This window comes from Aythya fuligula, chromosome 3 (assembly GCF_009819795.1).
Source record: "Aythya fuligula isolate bAytFul2 chromosome 3, bAytFul2.pri, whole genome shotgun sequence".
Classification (NCBI taxonomy): Eukaryota; Metazoa; Chordata; class Aves; order Anseriformes; family Anatidae; genus Aythya; species Aythya fuligula.
The window spans coordinates 49,444,078-49,458,127 of NC_045561.1; the positions used below are offsets into that span (position 1 = coordinate 49,444,078).

The window sequence follows — 14,050 nt, forward strand, 5'->3', positions numbered from 1 at the left end:
GGGGCAGTGGGGCCCTGAGTCAAATCCATTTCTAAGGCCTCATTTGTATTCCTGGGGGGGAAATGACAATCTTGAGTATGTTATTCCCTGGAGAAGAATGTTTAGGAGGGGAATGATTTGCCAGGCTATGCAAGAATGGGAAAGAACTAACACCCCCTCCCCCCCCCCCCCCCCCCCAAACCGAGAGTAATTCCAAAAAATCAGAAATATCTGCTTATCTAACTATGATAATAACAACTCACAACATAGAAATGCTATGAGAGACTCAGGGTCAGAATTAGAATGTACTCAGGGATGATTCCTGCGGACCCAGTAGCCCAAGGGCTATTTAAAGTTCATTTTGTGATTAAAGCCTGGCCGGATATGCAGAAAAAACTCCAGAAGGTGAGAGGATGGAGCGAACAGTGTGGGTAGTATGAAGGTGTATGCCAGGAGGGGATATGAGATGGAAAAGTAGAGAGCAACACAAATGGTATTCACAGTGTACTGAGTAGTGAGGCAGAGGGGGAGATAGAGGGCCCAGGATGGAAAGGAGAGGAAGAGAGACAAAGGAATGGCAGACAAGGGTTTAGAGGGCCACCAATTTATTTGGGCAAGTTCTAGAACAAATTTTGGAGCAATTCCAACCTCCAAAGAGGGTGTTACTGTTACAATACGTGGATGATCCTTTATTGTTAGGACAGGAGAAAACAGTTGTGAAGGAAGCCACTAAGAAGATATTCAACCTTCTGGGAAAACAGGGCTTGAAAGCATTGGGAAAATAAATTACAATACGTAGAATGAGAAGTCAAGTATTTAGGGAACCTGGTGTCTGAGGGGGAACAAAAAATAAGATTCAGACAGGATTCAGGGAATTGTTGAGCTACCCCTACCCAAAACTAAGACCTTAAAAATTTCAAGAGAAGAGGTTTTTAAGGAGTTAGGAGTCACAAAGTGCAAAGGAAAACAGATACTCCCTGATGAGAGAAAAATGCTGAATAAAGTGCTAATGAGACAAATATAAACTGTTTTATGTCAAGAGGGTCATTGGGGAATTCAAGCAATGTGTGATGCTGTGGTATGGAAATCTGTACGCGCAGGAATATATATACTCTGGCTGAACAAGTCTGCAGGAGTTGTATGGTATGTCAAAAGCTAAATAGGAAAGTTATCTGCAGTCAGCCCAAAGGAGGGCAAGAACCAGGAATACAATGCTTCAAAAATGTACAGGTAGATTTTACAGAACTCATTTGAGGGTCCTTTCTCCAAAGAGAAACCTTTGGAGATAGAACTGATTAATGGTCAATACTTACCAATGAAAAGCATTGCCTTTAAGAAATGATATATTATGGTATAAAAACTTTTAGTTTCTCTACTGTGATTTATTACTAAATTTTTGGTCAAATTACTGAATATGCTTATTAGAACCTGAAGTGAAACCACTAGTTTATTAGTGGGCAAGTTAGATGAAGGAAGCACAGCCATAGTCTGCAGGCTATAGCTTTTTAATGTAATTTATTTCTTAATATAGCTTTTTTCAGGCTTTTAATTTTCATTAGTCATATTTAGAGTTGCATTTCCCCCCCCCTAATTATGGTTTGTATACCAGACATTTCACAGATAAGCAAAGTGTGAAACTACTGTACCCTAATAGCTCAAGAAACATTTCAGATAACTAATCTTAGGTTCAGAATTGGGATTTATATTCTCTGGCTAACAATGAAGACTTAGGATAATATAAATACTTTAAATTCATAACAATCTTATGGTACAGACAGTTTTCTCAAACTTCACATATTTCATTCAAGAACAGGTATCAAAACTATGCCTCCAAAAAGCCTCACATCTCCTTAGCTACAAAAAGAAAAATCACCACCTCAACAGCAACAAAAAATCCACCTGCAAACAAAGAACATTTATTTCTACCCAGTTTTAAACACTTACAAAAAAAACACCAAAACTTAAGCTCAGCAGAAGCTCTCACCCCACCCTCTCACCCTAAAATAGTGTTAGTTTTCACAAATGTGTAATTTTTAATCTGTTTACCAGGCCTTCCCCCAGGCACAGCTTACCTTCACAGGAATATCATCCTCCTGATTTGCAGTTTCTGCAGTAAAGACATATGATATTTCTTTATGAGATGTTGTCTGCCTGCAAATGGCGCATTTAATTGAGCTCCGGCGTGTGCCAACACTGTACTGTTCTATGATGATAGCTATACACTCATTACAAAAACAGTGTCCACATGTCAGCACTGCCCACTATGTAGGGAATTGAAAAAAAAGAAACTATCAGTTTCACATAAATGCAAAAGAAAACCAGAGCATTAAACACGTTAAATTACATCTTCATAGATGCATTATTTTCATTGAAGTAATCAGCTTAAAAATAAAGAATATTAGAAATATTTTTACTACTACACCTGCTAAAAAGACTGGATTTCACAGGTTTTCAGCACAGAGTAATTCGTAATCCATAGAATTGCACTGCATTTATTTATTTATTTATTTTTGTATTTTCCCAATTCTAAACTTGAAGACAGACATGACAGTCTCTCATTTCTATGAACACTAATTTGTAATGCATAGGTTAAGTACACGGAATAAGCATTTACAACATTTTAAGAGAATATTACACAAATGTTTGTATTAGACTTCCGTAAAAGTCAAAGAATCATAGACTAGTTTGGGTTAGAAGAGACCTTTAAAGATCATCTAGTCCAGCCCCTTTTTAATAGATCCATTTGTCTTAAGACCCACTCAACCTGACCTTAAGCACTTCCAGAAACAGGGTACTCACAGCCTCTTTACAAGGGGCATGAATTAGAACGTTTTCTTTCATACCACCAAAGTCCTAGGCAACATGTTTGGGTTTTTAAAAGGAAATATTTTGAACATGGAAGATTGATCTTTTATTGACAGTATGTATTAGAAACAAAGTTGGTGTTGCAGAAATTGTTTTTCCTTTGAGGGCTTAGAATATCTACATCTCATCTGTGACCTCCCTTCACATGAAAGTAATTTGTAAAACAATCTTTTTGTGTCTATGAAGTCCATCCTGTACCAGTCTGCTCTACAGGTTATACCAAGATTAAAAAAATTCACAGGTCTAATTAGCAGAGGGAATTGACTGAATGTCTGGCAACCAAACAAGAGATCTTCCAGTCTTTATAAGGTTCTTCCAATCATACAGAAACAGGACGCAAAGCATTTTAAAACTTCCTTGAAATGTGATGGCTACCATCTTCTCAAGTGACAGTCTTGAACAAAGTTAAAGACAAGACTGCTTTTCCTTTCAGTGAAATCCTCCAAGTCAGAGATAAAACATAATGGCAGTCTTGATATACAACTGACTCAGATCTAGGTAAAGAGTTAGTCAGTAGTTTTTGCTTTTGTAAAATATCTTACCTGTTTTCCCAGTTGACGTGCACAGATAGGACATGGTTCTGGATTAACTCCCCCAGTTGTTTTATCCTGAGACTGTAAAGTAGAAGAAAAATGTGTTCTGTGTTATTAATATAGTTTTCATATATACATAAATATATATTTATCAATATAAAAGTTATTCTATACTTCTGGGAAAAATGAATGTTGAGATCCTTAGAAGGTGTGCGCACAACCTAAAACACATTACCCATGAAGAAAAGTATCTTGGTAAACTTAAAAAAAAAAAAAAATAATTTATGTAAGTGCTGTTCACACTGTGGTCCTTCAGATATCATCGCAGTACAGTTTTGAAAAATCTAAGGAAAATTGAAGCTTCAAATGAGAAGCTAGCTATATTTTCTCTCAGCTTTATGTTGTTGTAAAAACACTTAAATATACTTAATTATGCTTACTTGAACACTATGATTAACACTAATATACATGGCGTTTGGTTTGACATTTTTAATATTTAACCTATAAAGCTCTTTGTTCTTCTATTTAAGGAAACAAGGCCTTGGTAGAATAGCAAAAAGTACGTGCAGAGGTACATAGATTTACAAGCCTTCTTCTGAACTTGGCCCAGTTAGTTTACTGAGTATTTTAACCATCTATAACTACTTCGTAGTTTTATGTTTGTGTAATTAATCAGATGGCCAAAATAACACTTTTACTATTATTACACTATTTTATTACTACATTTTTATATTTTACATTACATTTTTACATTATATTTTTATATTTTATTATTACACTTAGTAACACTTAATAAATAACTTTATGAATATGCAGTAACACAGAACACCACACAAATTCAATATGTAGTGTGAATCTTTACAGGAACTGAATTTACTTGAAAATGCAATTTTTAAATGAAATAACGGCAACTTTCTTCAAGTAAGTAGAATATATCACTTTAGTTTGGTAAAGATCAAGGAACCATAAACCTTACCTTCTCCAGATTAGTGAGATACAGAAGTTGTCCTAATTTCTTTTGTAGTTGTGATTTAGCCACTGCCTTGTCATTCAGAAGTTTCACTCGATTTTGCTCTACCTACGGAAACAGTATGAAACGTGTATAAATACAAAAAAGTACATAGATTAAATGTCTATTTTCCTATAGTAGCACTTATATCTAACACTGAGCCTTCACAGGAAAAAAAGGAAAATATATTTCTATTGAAAACATATTTCTATTTGTGCAAGAAAAATAATTAAGTGAAATCAACCCAGCATTTCCCGTGTTCAAGAACAGAAAATGTCTCAGAGGTGGCTCAGATTCCAAGGTACTGAAATAAGGTGTCTATTTCTTTTCTTTTTTTACTGCTGTTTTTTTTTTTTTTTTTTTTTTTTTAAAGTCCTTGTGGAAAGTAACAATGCAGGTCAGAAATCAGGTCAACTTCATTTTCCACCAGGTTGCAAAATTGGGCAATACCAGACAGGTCCCTCAGCTATTCACCTGCTGCTGGAAAGACAGTAGTCTTTTGGAAACATGCCACTCATACAGCCAGAAGGCTGACAAAATATATCCGTTTAAGAGTTATAAACTCAAAAAGGCCCATACAATACATTTAAAAGTGGCATGTTTTCTGTTTATTCCACCCAAGCATTCTGAAATTGAAACAGAGGTGCATTATAGAACTTATACATAGATCTCTCTCACTATACACGCACACACACACTTGAGGTACAGTCTCCAAACTTGATTCTTTCAGAAAAAAAAGATGTCTTTCCTGTCAAGTACTTCACCTCATGTGGCTCTATGATGTGGAGAACTGGTGGATTTGGTTTTGGCTCATCAGGATGACGCACCCTCAGCCGTTCTGTAGCCATTGCTAGCTCATCAATAGCAGACACGTGATCCCTTAGCACCATCCAATATTCATGAAGTAACTATAAGAAAAGCCTAAACAAATTAGTAGCAGAACTGAGTTGAGTTCTCTTTATATGAGTCGACCATACACTGTATAATATGAAAACATTTTTGAATAAGAGATAATATTTCTTTACACTAATTCAGACACAACAACAAATTACAAAGGAAGGCAAGATTATCCCTATGCCTTTTGCTTATTCTCTTTTCCAGCCTCTTTATGAACGAGGTCTCTCATTTCTTCTACAGCTATTATTATTACACAACTAAAAAATCAGAAACAAAATGCCTGGCAAGATGTTGAATAAGGGAAAATGATTAACCAATTTTTGAACAGTTAGCTGTTATAGTACAAACATTACTTCTTGAAGGTGAAGTGTGTTTTAAATAAATGTTAATGGTCTTGACAAAAGAACAGACAAGCACAGGGTGAAGATTAAATCAGATTCAGATCTCCCAAGTAAAAGAAAATGCTGACTTTCTACAAAAGAAACGTCTTGGACTGGAAGTATACTGCATACACAAATTGATGTTATATTATTTCTAAATTACTTATAATACCATAAAATATGCCTTCCCAAGCTTTCCACAATTTAATTACTATATCAAAAACTTCAGTGATGCAAATGCCAAAAATTACTTTTTCATTTTTGATTAAAAAAAAAAAAAAAAAGGATAACTATCTGAAAGAAAACACTTGATTATATCTAGGCTATAAGATAGGATGATACCCTTGTATGCAGAAGTTCTTCCCCTATCTCCAACACTGGTATTTACTGCAAGGACACCCAGACATGCCAGGATGCATGAAGAAAGCCATATTAGACTCCAGCAGTTCCCTCTGGTCCAAAGAATGGCGGACTAATATTCTAGGTTACATTGCATGGCAAAAAAGATCCAGGATAAAAAAAAAAAAAGCATGTGAAGGGCTATGTGAAAAGCATGTGAAGGGCTATGTGAAAAGCATGTGAAGGGCTATGTGAAAAGCATGTGAAGCTTGTGCTATAGCTAGCACAAGATGGAAGGTTAACTGAATTACAGAATTGACCAACTGATTTGCTGTCTTGCTACGTTCTGATTTAACTAAGCAGAAAAACACATTTAATTGTATCTAGATACTATCCTAACAGATGCAATTACAGTGCTTACTAAATTGCTTATTTGCCAGTACAGATCTTTTAGATATCCTTAAACCATATATAAACCATTTTAAATCAAATCACGTAATAATCACCACAAAAATGTTTTGTGTATACAAACTGATTTCAGAAGTGCAATTTAAATATTTGTTCATATGCAGCTTAAATCTGCATGTATTACATATAATATTTCTTTATTTCTGTATTTCTTTATCATCTAATTTACTGTACCTTATATTCCTTTTTCCATGCTTCAAAGAGTTCCAGAAATATGCTACCTTCTTCAGTTAGCTTAACATCCATCCGGTGAGCTTTAGCAAAGGAGAGAATAGCTTTCAGGGCACGCTCAGTTTCACTGGTTGCCCACAGTCCTCTACTTGTGGTGGGCAAACGGTCATCAACTAGCCCTTCTTCATCTTCTATCATCTCTTCAAATATAGCCATTTGGCCTTTAACACTTAAAAATAAAGCCAACAACGTATCACTGATTTAGAATTCCACATCAGTTTCTACTATTCATCATATATTTCAGCCTTCTAATATTTGATTAAAGGAAAAAAACAAACTAAACAAATACAGACAAATGTTTTGCTACTTGGTTTCAAATTACTGTACAGGCCATTTTGTCAGCTCAAAATCATTAACAGCTTTTTGTAAGATGCTTACACATTTTAATTATCTTTCAGTAGTTAATGATTCTAGAATGTCACATTCAATTAAAAAAATGTAACTCTGAATTCTTTAATCAGCAAGAGTTAATCAAATTCTGATGCAAAATATAATGCAATGCATTGCACTGTTTAAGAACAGTGCAGCTTCCCAGATACCTTCTTAATAAACAACGCCGATTCAGAAAACACCCTAATGTTACCTAGTGATTCCAATGATCCTAACAGAGCTCCCACTAGGGAAGACATTCCAAATGCTTTCTCAAGTGACATTAAGATTTTCAAATCTAGCTTTGATGCTGTAAGGGATATGAGATAAAAGTCAAGAAGAATTCAGAGGACCTATGCCTCACTACTGTCCACTACGTATATTCCTTTCACACCATGGATTGGTGCAACCTTTCCTTCAGATCACAGCTGCATTCAGGTCTGAAGTCTCCTCCCTCATTGTGGCTTAAGTCAAATTGTCTTACTTTGAGTTATACAGAAAAATATCAGTGAAAGGGTATGGCATTACACCATGTATTTATACAAGCTCTTTCTGAACACTTAAACACTTCACACATACTGCCAATTATAGCAGCCTGAGAAAGAACGGCATGCATTTGTTCTTTGTAGATGACTTCTTCAAATGAATTTTACATAGAAAATTTAACCTAATGAAATTGCTATCAAGACCCCAAGCAAGAAGTTTTAATTTGTTCAAAGCATTTCAGAAAACTGTAAGCACAAAATAGAGAACAATCCAACTTTTTCTTTTTGAAGTGAAAAAATTATGTAGCAATGAACTTACGTCTGAGAAAAGAGTTTCGACTCATATTCTGTGAACAGCTCATCAGCCTTACAGAAGACACAGCTGCAATATAGGAGATTGAAAACAAAACTACTCAGAATTTGATCAGAAACCACAATAATTCCTGTAATTCTTAATTCTAATATTTAAAAAACTACACAAAGTCCTTAAAAAGAACAGTTTAAGTCTTATATGTACATGCGATATAATATCTGACAGCAAAAGGTTTCATAAGCAATTTTATCATTCTATAAAGTTCTTCACTGACTGGGTGGTCAGGGTCCACAGGGAAGTGATTGCAGCATCACGCCAGTCATTGCTCAAGCAGTATCTGGACAATGCTCTTGGACATACAGTTTAACTCTTAGGTTGTCTTGTGTTTAAGATAGAAGTTGGACTTGATGACCCTTATAGGTCCCTTCCAATTCAGGATATTCTACAGCTCTACAGTTCTATAAAAATGAAGGTCATGATTCTAACAACTGAACCTGTATTGTCTGTGTACATAGAACCACAAAACTGAGAACAAAATTAAGACCATAATCTCTTCTCTTATTTTGAATAAAGGAAAAATTGTGTAATACATCTAAAATATATTTTAGATTCTCCAGACATACTTGTTAAGTGGCAGTCTAACAGGTCGCAAATGGCAGATAGTGGCAGCCTCAATAACCTGCTTTGATGGAGGGCCTTCTAAGTTTTTCACTGCTTCTCTTACAATCTTCTGAAACTTCTTCACTTCATCCAGCTGGGTTGTGAGTAGGTATTGAAGGCCTCTGCAGTCACGGAATCTGATTTGCAGAAAAAGGGAAAAAATAGCACACTGAGTCATCAAATACAAATTTAATTCAGTATTTTGAAGAAATAATTTCCTAAAAATGTCCTAAATCTTAGCTGTCCTTCTTGATTAGATTGGGGATGTGAGGACTAGCAAAGTACTTCCTATATCATGTTTTTCCTGTGGGCAGAGGTCCTTTACTGAGAGTGCACTGTTCATACAGGGTCTAGTATTCACATGCAAGACGAATGTTTTATAAGATTGTGCTTCTACACCATAAGGGGAGTTTGATTCAAAACATGCCTTTCCTAAAGTGAGTAGAAAAGAGCACAAGTTTATCAACACTACTGAAGCTTGGCTTTTAAAATGACCTAGTTAAGCAATAAATATTTTAAACTAAAATAGCTGAGTTTGCCTGACCAGGTAGCTTGAAAATACACATGTATTGCAATCACAGGTTTGTAAAACTCCCACATTATCCCCTGGATTAACCATCTCTAATACTCAATGAGAGTTTACCATTTGTTGCTTCCACAACTGACTGTTAGGAAACGCTAGACACTATCAATTTTTTACTGCACATGCTAAAATAAATTAAATAGGAAATTAAGTTCTTTCTCTCCCTGAGAGCGCAGGCCTTGCTCACCCTTAAAATACAACTGCTCAGAGGAGAACTTACTGTTTTCTACATTTATCTATACCTAACGTGAATGGACAGAGAAGACCAAGCCAAACTTTTCGTAAAGGCGCATGGTGGAAGGACAACAGAGAACAGACACAAGATGCAACAGAGGAAACACTAACTGGATATTTATTTAAATAAATAAATAAATATAATAAAATGGTGTGTTTTAATGGTGTGTTTAAATAAATAAATAAATGATATTTATTTTTCATTGAGTGGGTCAAATACTGTAATAGACTCCACAAAGACGCTGTAGCATCTCCCTCCTTGGAGGTATTCTAAATCTAACAGAACAAATTCCTGGGCAACTTGGTCAATCTAAGTCTCTGAGCATGGGCGATTTGTGAGCAAGAGCTTGTGCTAGGTGACTTCCAGATGTTCCTCCAAATCATTATACTGTAATAGCACACAAAAAAATGGAATTGTTACATCAAAGTATCACACCATTACTAATAACTTCTTGATCTGATTTTCTATATCAGAAATTCCACTCAAAACAAGCACAGTAAAGAGTAGCTATTATGACAATTTGTTTGCATAATATTAACCCATAAAGCACTGCTTCACACATTTAGAATTCAGAAGTACTGCTGTTTAACATGAAATCAACCCAAAATTCTTTGCTCTAAAGACAATGATGCTATTTTATGTTGTTACACAAGGAATTCCTGATATAGTCTGTCCACTTCCCTTTTCTGAGAGTCATTTTCTTTTAGAGGTTACCCAAATTTAATGCAATAAACTTGGGATCTTTCTTAACAAGCAGTTGCTAAAAAACACTAAAACAACCGTATATAATAGAAAGGAAAGTTTTAAAGAACATTTGTCTAGGAGAAAACTAATTCTCCTACTTTCCTTTTCAAGTCTTCTATCTAGTTTTGATTTCTTGAACTGTTTTTGAAACTTAATTGCAGCCCAGATATTCTGAAGCACAAGTGCCTGCTACTAAACTGCAGCTGTTAGCACAAAGTGATCGGAAGACTTGAAAAGACTTAACTGTATTCATTAGCCTACTTTAGCTAGTTCTCTTACTTTTCTGCCATGGAGAGTTTACTTGTCTGCTGTTTGTAGTTGCAGGTTATTTCGTTTTGCACACGTTGAACAAGTTCCTCATCAATGGCATACTGTATTGCAGTCTGGATGACATCTAACCACCATGGAGAACCAGAATGTATCTGTATGCAAAAGAACAGGTTATCTATGAACATTCAACAACCAGTAAGTTTACTCTTTGCAGCAGAGGCTTATTCTGCTCTCTAGGCCATGTTTAAACAACAAAACCTGGTAAATTCCATGGAAAGAAAGCAGAGAATGAGCATATGCTTAGAAAATACCCAATGAATACATGGACAGAGATTTTGTAAAACCCCATCTACTTCCACACCTTGAAATTGCTTCAGTAGAGTCAGATTTTCTTAGGCCATATACACAGAATACCCATGTAAAAGGTATCATAATCAATTCAAAGTGCGCTCTATAAAAGAGGAAAGGAACATTTCAAAGAAAGCAAGTTATCTGTGAAATTAATGAAGAATAACACTGAAGTGAGCTTATAATTTTTAAAGGTGAAAATACGGGAAAGATTACTTCTTCACATGTATGTGCTGTATGACCCCATTTCTGTATTAGTTCTTTACTATTTTAACAAGCAGCATTTCACCTCAGGTGTTCATTAATTTGTTTGGTTTGTACCTTCCCAAGAAATGTGAATAGTCACCTTGAATAGATGTAATTGAGCCTTATACACAATGACTAAATGCATGTCAAAAAAGAACACTTCCTTCAGAAGTAACAAGTAATCTGATACACTAGAGAAACATTTCAAGCTAAAACCTCTAACTCGTTGACTTAAAATCAACATGAAACTGTTAACATAAGAATCAAGCACAGTGCTAAACTTTACTAGAACCATTTCACCATTATTATATGCTTCTCTTTTTAGTCATCCGTTCACTGAGCACTGTGAACGTCTTTGTGCGGGGATCACAGTATATTTGGGGGCTCTGTTTTTTGTGTGTGTGTGTATATATGAATATACGCACACTGCTGAAGTCCCATTTGAAACAGGCCTTCAAAGAACTATTAGAGATAATAGGTAGCTGAAGGTCCGGATAAAAAAGGAAACATGAAATTAAGGTAAATTTAAATAAATTAAAAAAAGACTAAATATGTAAGAGGTACCTGCCTTTCTCTGGAGCTCCCGAATGGTCTGGAAAACTGGTTGTAAAGCCTGATGGGCTTCTGCAACTTCTGCATTTGATTTACTCATATAATGCTGCCGAAGTTGTTCTGCCTGTATGTAAGTAAGAGTTTAAATGACGTACAACTCTTATTTATGAGGTATAAAAATGCAACATCTCCGCAGCTACCATAATGCTTTAGAATGGCTATCTACCTAAGTGCTACTCACCTTTGTTCTTGAGTAATATTTAGACTTAATTTTTCCCTCTAGAATTTATTCATAAGCCCTCCCAAAACATTCAAAGACAAATTATTACATGATGTTAACCATGCGATTTTGCTTTTGGACAGGCCCAAATAACACACTAGAAACACAACACATTATAAGAGGAATTGGAATGCCACATACTCCTTAATTCTCTCTACATTGTTTTAGGATTTTTCTATTGTTTAGCTTCAACACAATGTTTTTCAATCTGAGAACCACACAATTGAATTTCACTTTACCTACATATAGAATTTATCAATAAAAATACCAAGAAAGGTTTAAACTGTATTATATTTGTGGGCATCACTCTTGTGTTTTTTTCTCCAATAAAAATTACTCCTGAGAGTGAAAACCATTTATGACATGCAGGTGTCTCTGATATAACCTGTACAAGATTATTTGATATTTTAAAAACTGATCAACAGAAATCTTGTTTCTTACCATTAACACATACACACATCTTTTACCATTACAATCTGATATCACTAGATACCTTTATTTAGTGCATTTTAATGGTGTGTTTAAATTGTTTCTTCTGTTTGCTACTATCAAAACAATTATATTACTGCTACAGGTGGAAGTTAGTTACCAGAAACAGACCGGACTCATAGGGATTTGAATGAGCTGCTGGCAGAAGATTGTTTTTTATAGCAATTTCTGCTTTATATTTGTAAGCAAAAGCCACATTTTCCAATCCTCTTCACATCAATGTCAGGAAAACGTGGCAATTAAATTGCTTGAGTTTTAAGGCAATCAAAAAATGAGCACAATTTCTATTAAGTTACTATGAAACTAGAAAAATTTCTATTGACTAACCTGAAAGAAAATGCCCACAGTTAACTTGAAAACTCTGGTTAGAGAAAAATATTAAAGGATAAAAAAAATAAAAAGATACTCTTATAAACGTATTTATATAAAAATGAACAAGATTTACCTCTTCTGCAAGTCGGCTATCACGCAAAGTTGGAGGAATTCCTGTGTGCTTTCCCAACAATTCCATCAAATTGTGTGTAGAATGAAGTCTCTAAACATACCAAAAAAAAAAGTCAGTGGTAATCATGAAAAAAATATATTGCAATAACTGTGACAGGAAAAGCTTAATCAGCAATGAAGTCTTATGGCAAGAAATTAGTACTCCATTAAAGCATTAGCGTCTTTTTTTTTTTTTTTAACCCCTATATTAATCTGGAAGCATATAATGATAAACATTGTTTTCATCATTTTAGTGAGGTGGGAAGTGAAACAAGTTAAAAAGACCTTCAACACCTCTTAGCAAATTATTAGGCAAGTCTTCAGATTCTGTCCAGTACTCACCCTCATAATTAAAACTGCCCTTAACTATTATGTAAAACAAGTTGTTTATTTTATAGTACATTCTTTTGTAAATCTTTCGGAACATCATATGGAGAAGTCATTTAGCATTCTAAAACAAAAGAGAATATAAGGAAAAAAAACCTCTCTCTTGAACACTTCAACTATTTTACTATTTTTTTTTTTTTTTTTTTTAAACTTTTCAGGGGAAAAAACAACTTCATTATTTCAAAGCAACTCTATTCTTCTTATTCTAGGTTCGCCTTATATATCCCAAACCAGTCTACTAATATTATGTTGCCTGCATATTCCATGAATGTATTTTAATAACCTCCTCGATTATGCATGATCTTATGCCTTTCTCACCTCCTTGACTCACTCCACCATTGCCCTATCAATACATCAGCCAGTAAAGAGCACTAACCTGTAGTGGCTTGCCATTTTCTTAGAGTCAAAGCTACACAACTGGGAAGCACTCAACAAGTAGTTTTATTACCTAAAGTCAATATTAGGTAGTGCACATTTTGAGGAAAATATTTACTTGATATATCATTCAGTAAAACAGCTTCATTAACAACGTTGTCACAAGTGGCTTAACAAGTTTATGCTAACATGCTAACTGAAAAATGCCTCAATTTCACAAACAAGGAATATCAAAGCAGCACAATGGAGGCATCAAATGACCACATACAAGATTAGCAATCAAAGAGTAACTTAATGGAAAAAAGCAAAGTAAAGAAATATACAGATCACTTCTTATTTATCTGTCATTAGCATTTTAAATATCTTGTTATGATTAAAAGAATTCTGGTCAATTTAAAACTGATAGTTCTTGAAATAACTGTTACAAAGTTTATTTATCAGGAAAATATATTCATACTTTTATATAGTATTCAAAATATATCCATATTTTTCCTGAAAAAAATAACTGTTTTTTTTTTTTTTTGTGTTTT

General features: G+C 34.6%; 1 protein-coding gene across 2 annotated transcripts in view; it reads right to left on the reverse strand.

Moving 5' to 3' along the window:
- The window catches only part of SHPRH (SNF2 histone linker PHD RING helicase), a 46,451-nt gene that overhangs the window by 13,479 nt on the left and 18,922 nt on the right, over positions 1-14,050 (reverse strand). For both annotated transcript variants that reach the window (XM_032184334.1, XM_032184333.1), the window contains exons 17-26: positions 12,721-12,810; positions 11,523-11,630; positions 10,370-10,512; positions 8,492-8,665; positions 7,875-7,937; positions 6,645-6,870; positions 5,151-5,294; positions 4,354-4,455; positions 3,387-3,458; positions 2,052-2,240 (exon numbers count right to left, since the gene is read on the reverse strand). In XM_032184334.1, the coding sequence (XP_032040225.1) occupies positions 2,052-2,240; positions 3,387-3,458; positions 4,354-4,455; positions 5,151-5,294; positions 6,645-6,870; positions 7,875-7,937; positions 8,492-8,665; positions 10,370-10,512; positions 11,523-11,630; positions 12,721-12,810 (1,311 nt within the window). The remainder of the gene's footprint in view (positions 1-2,051; positions 2,241-3,386; positions 3,459-4,353; positions 4,456-5,150; positions 5,295-6,644; positions 6,871-7,874; positions 7,938-8,491; positions 8,666-10,369; positions 10,513-11,522; positions 11,631-12,720; positions 12,811-14,050) is intronic.